The sequence below is a fragment of the Colias eurytheme genome, chromosome 7 (assembly GCF_061535395.1).
Source record: "Colias eurytheme isolate Ceu_HAF_F1 chromosome 7, ilColEury1 Martin Lab GWU primary, whole genome shotgun sequence".
Taxonomy (NCBI): Eukaryota; Metazoa; Arthropoda; class Insecta; order Lepidoptera; family Pieridae; genus Colias; species Colias eurytheme.
Window position 1 is genome coordinate 10186106 of NC_142986.1, and position 13387 is coordinate 10199492.

A 13387-nucleotide genomic window follows, 5' to 3' on the forward strand; every position below is an offset into this window, starting at 1 on the left:
TATCAAAAACCCAACTATACTAAAATGACTTTTTTTAAAACGTTAATAGCTCTCGTACCATAAAAAAGATTTGACATTATTATTTACCGAAAGTAACTCTGTCTGTCTGTCTGTTACTCAATCACGCCTTAACTACTGAACCAATTTGCATGAAATTTGGTATAGAGATATTTTGATACCCGAGAAAGGACATAGGCCACTTTTTATTGCGAAATATGTACCACGGGCGAAGCCGGGGCGGACCGCTAGTCTATTTATATTATACACATTTTCATATTACAAATTCTTATTTTATTAGCAGGAAGTAGAATAATAGGTTAATAGGGTTGCCACTAGGATACGATTTCATTAAAAGTAACTTTTCACAGCCCTGGCCACAAATGGCCGGAAAGTATCAAAGTTTGACAATTCTAACTTCCTTTGTATTAACATGAATGTTTCTTTGACAACTCTTGTTACAGAATAAACAACATAAAAACTATATTAATATTATTCAAAATGGGATATCTAAACCATACAATACATTTCTGTAACTGACAATGAAGCTTTATTTCTTGGTCATGAAAAGGTTTTAAAAAATAATACATCAAAAATATAAATGTCAAGAAAAAATAGAGTCAAGTAGAGCTATGGAAAGAATTCTGTGCCATACATACAAATACATTTTCTTTAGAAAACGAAAATAGATAGGTATTAATAATTTTGGCTTCGAAATTTCATTTCAAAGCTCTTCTTTTTAAAAGCTTTTTCCGTTTTCAGTCGAACATACTGTAGATATGTATTCAGGAAGGATAATTTTTACGTAACTAAGTAAAATTCAAAAGAAAAATTCTGTTAAGTGAGTGGTATAGTTACTTTTATAAAAACATCAACACCTGCCTCTACTTCTAACAGAACAGAATATCTTCGAGAATATTGTTTATCATGTGAACTAGCTCGACATACATATTCAATTTTGTTCATCCAGCGATGGATCAAACTTTATTTAAACATCTTTATTCTTTGTAATAACAATCCATTCGCGAAGCTTTAAAACACATATTTTCAATAATATTTTGTACTTTACAATGAACACGGAAGAGCGAAACTTCATAATATCTGTTCTACAAACTTAATAAAATGTTATTAAATCGCGAAGTAATATGACAGTGTTGTGAAAATTATGAACATAAAATCGGGTAATAAAATTTTATATGAACAGCCGTAAAAGTATATCGTTAGGCGATAAGTTATTCTTATGTGAATAGTTATTTTGGAAGTTTTGCAGAGATTGCTTCGAATCTGGATACGTTAAAAGGATTGCAAACAACTTAGTAGAAATATATATGATTAGGTAGTATATTGTATTAGGTAGCAAATATCAATTAAAACTAAATATTTTATTTTAACTTGTTTTTTTTGCACCTACTGCAGTTACCCCATGTAAGTAAAAACCTGCTATCACTAAATTGACAAAAAAACATTAACTGAACAATGGACATACCTTAAAAATCCTATAGTACAGGAACATCATGATGATACACGGTATATAGAAGGATCCGAGAGAGGAGAAGATGACATAGTCTGTGCTATTAAACAGGCATTGGTGTGGACTGCGGTCTGGCGTGTTGTTAAGCCCCAGGACCACGGGGGAGCCTATCGCAGCGGACACTAGCCAGGCCACTCCGATCATGACCCAGACGCGAAGGTTGCTTTTGTGTTTCGCGTACTTTATTGGCTGTGTGACGGCTATGTACCTGCAAAAGAAAAAGTATAATATAAAAAAAGAGCGTTTGTGCCGAGTTCACGTGTCAGAAGTGAAACTTCTTTGGCAAGATTCAAAGATACCGAAATCGTCGCCTTACTCCATGACCCGGGGGTATTGATATGACGCAACCATGAAATTTTACTCTCAACGCGCATAAAGAAGTTTAACTTCAAAAATGGATGAGATGATGATTGGATCTATCAAAATTGAAAGAGAAGAAGAAATTCGATTGCGGCGAGTTGCAATTATTCGTCAGCATCAAATTCTTTCTACTATAAGACTATGAGATATTACGGCGAGATGGCGAGGGTAGAGACTTCAATCGTGATCAATTTAATTAAATGAATTTTTCTTTATTTTTTTTCTAATTCTAAAAGGGTTCTTTTGAAAGAAGCTTGTGCGATGAGTAAAATTAATCTCTTATTATTAAATCGTGTCGTAAAAAAATGATGTCTGCTTACTATAATTAGACATTCGTTTTGATTGAAGCTGTAAATAATACAAGAAGAATGAATTTGCTGTTCAGTGAAAGCTCAGAGGCAAGGCTAGATAACAATTTCCTAGTAACTGGTTAAGAGAAAATACTTTTAAATTACCATCGCGATACGAGGAGCGGAACAACGACTTAGGATTTGAAGAACTAAAACCGAGATTTTCATACGGTATTCTCCATGAAACAAAGGTTAGGCATATGATGTAAATTATTTTATGCAAATTTGGAAAATTTATGTTGCTGTTCCACGATTAATCGTGCTCCCTGAAGGCTTTGTAACCGTCTCTTGTGGATATGGCCATAATGTTTATGAAGTCACCCTCGTAAATAGTTCATAATTTATTAATAAGAAGAGACAAAATACGAAAAATATTTTAAAATGCAAAATCAAAGCAATGAGGCCGTTAGTAAAAAAAGATTAAATAAAGTTTAAAAAATGTAAGTAAATAAAAAATACCAGATTCAAGGTATTCGTTCTTACTATAAATTTCTTTGTTATATTTATGTTTAGTCAGTCTTTTGGTAAATGTAATTTTAATAATTTAATTTTTTTAATTGCTTATAAAAATAAAAAAAAATCTTGAAGACAAAAATTCAAGGAATGTATAATTTCCAAATCAACAACAAGACATTTGCTATCACCTCATTTCTATTCTATTTTATTGTACTTGTATTACAATATTATCTAGTTATAATATCTGTTTCATCCTTCATTAACAAAAGTATATAAATGTCCAATAACTTTACCTTAAAACGGCTTTAAAATCACTGGACTGTATTTCATTAAGTTTATTCAATTATCAAGATAAATACCGAGAGGTTAGCGAAGAATTTAATTACACGCAATTAAGAAAAATGTTATCTTCGTGAAACGTTGCAATTTATACGAACAATTAGGAAATAGATCGACTAATGATACTGGAAAGCCTAATAGAATTATCTAGAAAGGTTCAATGTATTTTTGAAAGAAAGAAAGAAGAAAGAAAGAAAATACATTTTTCATTGTTATTTTCATTTATATTAAGTTTTGTAGCTGACAAAGCAAACGTTATACCAGTTACTGATTGAGTTTACATTTTTTTACAATTTTTAACAACCTATGGAATATACCATATAATATGTGATTAAAATCGGTCAAGCCGTTTCCTACGAGTAGAGTAACTAACACAACCTATAATTTTATTGGTATAGATCAGGCTATTTAGCTTAAGTGTATCGTTTATAAGTGAGCAGTTTAGTCAATTGAGACCTAGAAAAGACACCTACACACCCATATAAGCTAAACCATGTTATAAAAGTTCTGAATTTTTGAATGTGTTTCAAGGAAATCTTTGAAACTATTGAAACGGTTTTGAATATTTCATCAGTAAAAACCTGCGAATGTCATAGCAATTTTTCGGAGTGAATCCGTATGTAAGCCATACCAACCATAGTTTTAATTAATTTTTAAGCTGTTTTGCTCCAAAACCAATTATTGTTCATCCGTATAAAAAATGCCTCTTTTTAAAAGTAGCTTTAGAAATATATCTGCGTAGAGTCCATTGTTTTCCTGAAGATGCACCGTGTTTGTTTTTAATTAGCCTTTGAGAGTTTTTAGAACATGACTACGAATTAAAAACATTTTTCATAAACTGACAATAAAATATTTTCTCTTGTTTTGCTCGGGCGAAGCCACGGGCGGAAAGCATCTTTCATAAAAATATTAAAGTTTATAATCTACTAGCTGTGCCCCGCGGTTTCACCTGCATTGCTCCGGTCCTGTTGGTCTTAGCGTGCTGATATAATATATAATATAGCCTATAGCCTTCCACGATAAACGGGCTATTCAACACCGGAATAATTTTTCAAATCGGACCAGTAGTTCCCGAGATTAGCGCGTTCAAACAAACAAACAAACTCTTCAGTTTTTTAATATGTATTATATTAAAGTATAGATTAGTTTTACAAATTTGCATAATAATAAAACACGAAAGTTTTATTACTTTTTAGTTGGCAGTTTTCCACTATATATTATGTCGGTCCTTAAAAACCCGCCAGAAAGCGGTTGGGGAAAATTCATTTAAAGCTACGCTATGACGCTTCCCATTTTATGCTTTTTCTTTTATTTTTTAATAATGCAATGTCCTTTTTAGATATTGTTTTCATGAATAAATTAAACATAGGAAACCAATTAAGTCTGTTTATTGTTTTAACTTTCTTGGAAAAGTCTGAAATTAATTTGTTATACGACGGTTTTTTAATTTAGAAACGAAACAACTAAAGGGAAATAAACAGAATAAAAAAGAGTTTTGTCACGATTTGTAATCTTAGCTAATAAAAAGTTAACTATAAGTCTATTACATAAGTTAAAATACAACTAAGGCCCAATCCAGGCATAACTTGATTTACAGGGTAAAGCAAGAACATATTATATTTAATGAAGTACAGACAGATACCTACTTTACTTTTATTATATGCGATAGAGAAAGCAACGCTCCCTATTTACCTGACACATAAACTGCTGAACCGATTAAAAATATATTTATATAGGTACCTATGTTGAGGTTTAAGCAACATACAATATTATCTTTGCAAAACACGTTTTAGGCATGGGGTCTCTCAGGACCTTTTAGAGGATTATTATATACATATGTACATATTATGTACCAATGCTATAGATAATTTGAGCTGTTGGGTCTATCTTACGTTTTTTTCTGTTAATTCCTCATAAGAACGAAAAAGGCAGAAGTTTTTCATAAAACGAATATCATTCGAAATGCATGCTAGCGAAGCGGAAAGCTTTTCTTTACTTATATTATAAAAATACAGTTGTATATAAATTTATAAAGAATAGAAAAAATACGATCACGAGGCGGGACTCGAACCCGCATCCTTTAACGTAACTTTCCTTAGACACATAAAATTGAAAGAATAAAATATGAAAAATTCGATCGCTCCGGCGGGTCACGACTGGCTGAGTTGGTCAAGCATCCGCCCCAGATTGGTGTGAAATGATGCGGGTTCGAGTCGCGCCTCGTGATAGAATTTTTTCTATTCTTTATATTTATGAAGCATTTGAATGCCATGAAACCAAAAATATCAAATTCAATGTTGTACTTTATATTACCTATATACTATCTTTTACAGACGTACTGATCCGATCATAAATATTCTTAGCAGAAAACTGTACATAATTAAAGCCATTGTTAGAAATAACATAGGGTTTATTTGACCGGGTAATGCCGGGGTAAGCAGTTCGTATATTAACATAGTTATAACGATTTCACTATTAAAATATGGATCTATAATCTGAAATAAAAATAAATAAATAAGCCATACCTGTCAACTGAAATGGCGACGAGGTTGAATATACTGGACGTTGAGCACGTGACATCCATCGCGATGTAGCAGTCGCACACCACAGCTGGCAGACCCCATACTCCGTTTGCCTGTAAACAGACGAAAATAAAAAGACGTGTGGCACTCGGGGACTGCCGCGGTAAAGCTATTGCATAGCATGCCTTCAAGCCACACCTCCGCGCCCGTCGGAGTGGGGAGCGTGAGGATTTTTCGTTACGGAATTTCTCGATTCGATCCCCGCGCTCAAGGCCCGCGATATAAGAGCTATGCAATAGCTTAATTATAATTGAATGGTTCATACACATACATCTATTTGAACCATAAATAAACAGGACATACTTAAAACTCAAACTCATTCGAAAAGCAGTATCTATGGAGAAGAACCAGCAAGAAACTGCATAGTTGCTCTTTTAAAATAATGTCAATATTACAATTTAATTTTACATAGTATGTAACTACATATATCATAATAATATGCCTTAGAACTGTCCTGATGTTCTTACGCGACAACCCTCCATGGATTCTCATCTTCATATACACAATACTAGCTGTGCCCTGCGGTTTTACCCGCAGTGCTCCACTCCTGTTGGTCTTAACGTGATGATATATAGCGTGAGGCCTTTAGCCTTCCTCGATAAATGGGCTATCTAACACTGAAAGAATTTTTTTAATTTGGACCAGTAGTTCTTGAGATTGTAGTTGTTGAAAAACGTTTATTAAGGTTTTATTAACAACCAATTCCTATTTCTTTTATGGTTTTACATTTATGATAACTAAACACAATATAAAATAATTGTTTAGCTACATTCATTGGCCGAATATTTTAAAATTTTCTTTAACTTCACTAATTTTGCTATTAACATTATACTTTCGAGGCATTTACCTAACTAATCTTTGAGCTCATCCCCATGTTTCTATGTCCAACAATGTCATGTAGGGTTACAAAAATATATAAGGTTTTAATTCATTTAGTCGTTGGAGTCCCTAAGGACATTGAAGTTAGTGAGTGGACTAGCCAGGATTAAATAGCAAGAAAATTATTTATTTTCGCATTTTTACCCGACTTCAAAAAAATGAGGAGGTTCATAAGTCAACTGTGTATTTGAGGTTTGTTACCTCAGAACTTTCAACTGGGTAAACCGATTTTGATGATCATTTTGTTATTTGAGACCTTCTGATTGGTCCCATGAATATTGTCCAGTTCTCACCATTTGGGAGCAATTTATTTTTTTGTTAAAAATAATAATTAAAGTTTACTGAATAATATGCTCTATACATTTTAGAATCTCCATTAGCAATAAAAATAGAAGTCAAATATCCTTACAGAGCTTTAAAGCGATTTTGTATAGAATTGGAAAAACATTGGACAGGAATCTATTCAACGGCTTTGAAACTCACAAAGCTGTGATAATTGCACCTGAGATACAGAAATACTATACTTAAGCCCCTTTTCGATTTACAGTTTTAATAAATTAAAAGTTGTTGAAATATTATTTTTTGAATTTACTTTCAAGTATTTTTCATTGATTTTTCAATTATTGGCCTCTAATTTTACTACACTTATGTACACTCCAAATCACTTTTGAATTCAAATCAGACTTATCCGTTGAACCAGAACTGCTTATTCATAGTAATGTAGGTGCTGTGCTGACGCAGGATTTTCGGTCGAGATCACGTCGCGTCGGGGTCACCAATTTAGTGTAGCTGTGTGTAGGGAGATGAAAATAAAGAATGCAGTCAATGGAAATTATATATTCTTCTAAATTACACAAAAATATACTATTTAAATTTATTAACTACAATACGTGGGTCGGTGGCGAGAGTTACGGGACAACTGGGGGCGACGCTATGTGACTGTGCGACGCGGCCGAAAATCCTGCGTCAGCACAGCACCTACAGTAACAATGGAATTTACAAGTAAATTTAATAGATAAAGCAAAAAATCGTCTCAAATATTAATTACTAGCTTTCCGCCCGCGGCTTCACCCGCGCAGTCAAAGAAAAACCCGCATAGTTCCCGTTCCCGTGGGATTTCCAGGATAAAACCTATCCTTTGTCCCGGGGTAAAATACTTTTTACCCCGGGACAAAGGACATAGGCTACTGCCTATGTCCTTTCTCAGGTATCAAAATATCTCTATACCAAATTTCATGCAAATTGGTTCAGTAGTTAAGGCGTGATTGAGTAACAGACAGACAGAGTTACTTTCGCATTTATAATATTAGTATGGATGATACACACAGAGTTATTTATGTGTGAAAAATCTACCTATACTATGTACAGATGTACACTCATTGAATTATTTACATGTGAAGTGATACAGATAATTTTACAATCTCGACTTCATGTTGATTGCAGTCGATCGGCGAAATAGGGCGTGTGCGTTGTTGTTAATTTATTAGTTAAATTACTTTGATGAACGACTTCAACCGAGTTCAAAAAAAGAGGTCGTTAATAGTGAAGTGTTTTCGTATTACATATATTTATTAGAGAATTATATTTATTATTTAGCGCTCTTAGAAGTACCTAGAGTATAAGAACGACAATATTTACTTTAGTACTAATGAATAGCTTGCTATTATTAAATTTGATTACGCAAATCAATTTTTACAGGAACTTAGAATACTTACAATATAGACAAATACATGCATACAGAAAAAATACACACAGAGATACATAAATACAATCCTACAAACGTACGAAACACGTACTAGAACTAACAACTGCTTACAATACCTACATCCTTCTTCTAAAAGCTGTATAGTAGCATGCACCAATATATATCAAGATAGTAGATAGCTTACATAGCTATCAATCTATATGGCCCCGATCTCTAGCTCAGCAATCTGTTGTGACGCGTCAGATAAATAAAAACTTGTATCGAATATTGCGGTAAGATTATATTATATTATTTTGATTTACGCCTTGAAATCTGTTATGTGGAAGCTGAAATATGTCATATCCACTCCTACTAGGTAATTATTATGGCTGCTTGAATTTGATATTTTTGATTTTATGGCATTAAAATTATTTATAAATAAAACGCGGAATTTAATTTAAATAATTTTTTTCTTCACGCCAATCCGGGGCGGACCACGAGGTAGGTTCGAATCGCCGCCGCCGCATGATCGAACTTTTTGTATTCTTTATAAATTTATATACCTACCTGCTTATGCTTAACGGTTTTACATTATACGTATAGAACTCATTTTTTTTAAGTAGGTTATAAGAATCGAGGTCTTTTATTTTTAGTTTTATAGCATTCAAATCTTATATATAAAAATGAATCTCAAAATGTGTTGGTAAGCGCATAACTCGAGAACGGCTGAACCGATTTCGATAATTCTTTTTTTATTATATTCCTTGAAGTACGAGGATGGTTCTTATGTAGAGAAAACGTAAATATTATGTGCCACGGGCGAAGACGGGGCGGACTGCTAGTGATTTATAAATGAGGAATCGAGGTCTGCTTAACCCTACTAAACAATATATTAACGAAACCTTTTCTGTACCGATCGTGCTGAGATAATACCTCATTGTGGTAACAATAATGGTTTTACACAATTTCTCACCTAATTCGATACATAAAAATCCATTAAATATACAAAAGACCGAAACATCTGATTAATTTATCACGCATATTGAAACGTGGAGCTTTTAAAGTAATGAAGCGTTCCGTAAAATATACAAATTCGCTTTTAATCCCATACAAGGGTTTGAGTTAATAAAAATAAACAACGATATCGCGAATCAGGAAATTCCTTTGATTTCTTCGTACTGGATATATTTTGTAAATCGAATTGATTACACGTTGATGATAAAATTACATGAATAGATAAATATATGCTGTTGGATTTGGAATGTTTTTCTTGAAGATATGAATAATATAAATGTGAATGTTACTAAGAAAAATTATGTAAATACAAATCGATTTTATAATAGAATTAGCTGTGCTCCGCGGTTTTACCCGCAGTGCTCCGCTCCTGTTGGTCTTAGCGATATGAATAGCCTTCTTCGATAAATGAAATGAAATGAAATTAAATACGTTTATTATGGATACAAATGAAAGATACAAATAAAAAAAATGGGCTATCTAACACCGAAAGAATTTTTCAAATCGGACCAGTAGTTCCCGAGATTAGCGCGTTCAAACAAACAAAGAAACAAACTCTTCAGCTTTATAATATTATAGTATAGATTAGTATAGATAGCGTAGCAGATTTTCCGCAATGTATTAGTTACGTAGTCGGTAGTAACATACTTTGTAATTTGTAGCATTTGCGTTGTTAAAATAGCGGAATCTTCAGCAAATATAAAGCAGTAATTATTTTTTGACATAGGTATATTAATGTTCCACTAAGTATAGCAAAACAATTTGGAACGGATCCCAAATAACATCCTGGTATGAACGACTCCCTAAACTAAATTGTTTAAATCAAAATATGCAAATAAATGTACTATATTCGATATATTCTGAATCTATTCGTTTAAGGGCCGATTTCAATCCATGGTTAAAAGTTAAAACTTATCCGCCCAATAAAATATTACACGATAATATTAAAATGTCACCCGTAAACTGTCAAAGACGGGCAAAGAATACATTTTTGAAATGGTAGTTTAATACGTTATTTGACGAATAAGTATTAACCAAGGATTGAAAAATCAGCCCTTATAATAATAAAAGCAATCAGTGTTTCGATATGAAATAGTTTTTTTAGTTTCTGTTAATTAATATTATGAATTAACTAACGCCACTGACTTCATCCAAATTAAATAAGAACATATAATTTTCCCAAATGGTTTTGAAGGAACATGTTAATGACTGTCCTTCTGTTATAGCTATCGAAAATACTATCCTAATTTTATGCATCAATTTTCTAAATACATACTTTACAAGCATAGGCTTCTCATCTGATTTTCACAAAAATTACGACGATGTATTTTTCAAACTTATTTCGACATACGAAACCTTATAAAATATGAACACAAAAGAGAGTTGATACAGTTAAATAAAAATGAAATTACAATTCAACTCAATAAAAATGTATTATATTTACGTTGCTAAAACACCAACATTATTTCAGTCTCACGTCTCAAGGGATCTTAATTCAGAGTACGTCCTCTCAACTGGGTATAAATTGTTAGAATGAGTGCAAATGCCTCGAACCCATTGTGGAAAAGAGTGCTGGCAAGTTTTTGTATTTATATGGCTTTAATCCTAAATTTGTTTCTGCTATAATATATGGATTAATTCCTTAACTAGCTTACGCTCGTGGCTTCACCCACGTTGTGTTAACTTAGCAAAATACTAAAATCTCCCTCTATCTATTAAAATATACTGCATCAAAATACGTTGCATAGTTTAAAAGTTGCATACACACGCGTTGACTATATCTGAACAAATTAAATACTTAAACCTTCCTCTTTGACCTCTCTATCTATAAAAAATTGCATCAAATCCGTTGCGTAGTTTAAGCATACATACATACAGACACAAGCAACTTTTGTTTTATACTATGCAGTAATTTGTTTCTTATGTCTACTATATGGTGGTTATTTATTTGTTTTCTTAGGTCTGGAGAATTGATCGCTGCTCGTGAATTACCTCGATCGGTTTTAGGTTCGATTTATAGACTGAAAGAAGGAAAATACGATCATCTATAAGACTCAATGAATTAAGTAACAGACCAAAATTCTCATTCTTACTAAATTACTAATATAATGTCTACTGAAAATAAATAATTAACATAATTTACGCATACACCATACGGTAAAATAATAGCTAAGATCCTATCCTACTATATTCAGGATAAAAACTATTGAGAATAATATTTCCAAAGAAATCTTAATATTTTCGAGACGAGAGAGAGTTGTAAAAATTTTTCAAGCTTAATTTTACCCCTTTTCTTGAGCTTTAAACTTTTAGCCGCATAAAGAAGCTTCCGCGCTCTCAAAATGTTCAAAAGTAATCAAAGCTTTTTCTTAAGCTCTTTATAATAAGGAGAAAATAAAATAATTAGGAAAATCCAAAAGTGCACGCCTCATAATTTTTTTTTAATAAATATTTATTAATTATTATTTTTGTTTATTTAATAACAATTAAACCACATCGAATCAGACCCTGAAAAATGAAAGGGTTCTATTCCTGAGCATACTCAAGCGTAAGAGAAAAAAAAGACTCGATTAGTAAAGTATTTCGGTCGCTATCGTGTTAACAAGAAAACGGATCCGCACATACAGACACACGGACGTCCAAGACAGAACTTTTTTAAACTGTTTTTTAACTAGTTTAAATAACAAAAATGACATCAAAAATATCATGAACGTTAAAAATAGTGTTTTTTCTTAATATGTGTGTGTATGTATTATCTTACAAGTGCAATGTATGATACATAAAGACATTTTAAGTTTGAAAAATCAGATGTTTTGCGCGAAGTGACAGTAGTACCCACCTCAACGCTTCGCTTATGAGGCGTGCAATATAGCCGGTGTCTCTAAATCTTTGAAATAAGTCCAGCAGTTTTTGAGTAAGCATTATAATAGTCACAACATTCAAAATTATTAAAATATAAATATAATATTTTTAATATATTAGTGCTGTATGCATAACCAAGCTATTGATATAAATATGGAATTTCTGAACTGTGAAATGCAGTACTCAAAAATGCCGAGAGGCCTTCATATAAAATGCAGTTTCAGCTTAAATATAAATAACATTACCTTGGTTTTAACCCTGTCGAAGCATTCGGTTTACGCTCTTTTAGGTGTTAACTTTCAAGGTGGGTTTAGATAAGTCTGAAATATATGAAAGAGCGGCTAAAATATCTACTTATGGTGGTAGGAATTGCGACCGTATTCGTATTCGGTTTGAAACCAAATTTGAGTAAATACTGTGGAGGTGTTTAAAGGTATATCGCTTTTAGGGCGATTAAACATGAGATATTTATGTAGTATGCGGTAAAATCATCATTCAGCGCTTATAAAATACTAGGTTTCAGCACGTGACTGCGCATGCTTTCGATTAAAATTTTCATTTATGTAGATCAAAACTCATTTCTAGACAATAATGAATCAGAATCACAAAAAAACACAAATTTAGTGTTTGTATGTTTGTGTATGTATCTACGTATTTGTGTATGTATCTATGTATGTAAAGGTCACTGAAAATTTTCCGATAATATGGCATAAAGATATTTTATTTCATTCGTTTAAAAGGTATTTAAATTCTTAACATATTCTCGCGTCGCACAATGAAAAACACTGCCTAATTTCGGTAACAAAGATTCTTCAATTCACCTAAAAATGAGAACACTAAAGCTTAATATAATCATATTATCGTGTTGAATAAAACAAAACATACAACAATATTTCACAAAACAATTTGCCGTAAACTCTAAAAGTTTGCTTAAAACTTGTGTTTAAAACTTTTTAACAATAAAATCATTTCAATTGAATAGAACTTGCGCTAATCAAGTTTAAAATTTTAGTTCTTTATTATGTTATACAATATAATTTGTCGGGCGGATAAATAAAATCTAAACAGATTATTTATTCACAAACTGTGTCCTGCAGTTTCACATCACAGCTGCACTAATTATTTTTAAACGAAATCTTATCTCAAATGGTCAGAACTGGACTAAATTTAAATGTGACTAACCGCAAGCTTTCAAATAAAAAAAAATATCAAAATCGGATCACCCAGTTGAAAGTTCTGATGTTAAAAACCCACAAAAAAAGTCGAATTGAGAACATTCGAATAAAATGAAATATTACTGAAGCTTATTATTGGTTTTGTTAATGACACGTTT

The 13387-nt window shown here is 32.2% G+C and overlaps 1 protein-coding gene across 1 annotated transcript in view; it reads right to left on the bottom strand.

Moving 5' to 3' along the window:
* The window catches only part of LOC149907303 (dopamine D2-like receptor), a 60638-nt gene that overhangs the window by 15629 nt on the left and 31622 nt on the right, over positions 1–13387 (bottom strand). The window contains exons 2-3 of the mRNA XM_090103776.1: positions 5559–5668; positions 1484–1736 (exon numbers count right to left, since the gene is read on the bottom strand). Coding sequence (XP_089959902.1) covers positions 1484–1736; positions 5559–5668 — 363 coding nt within the window. The remainder of the gene's footprint in view (positions 1–1483; positions 1737–5558; positions 5669–13387) is intronic.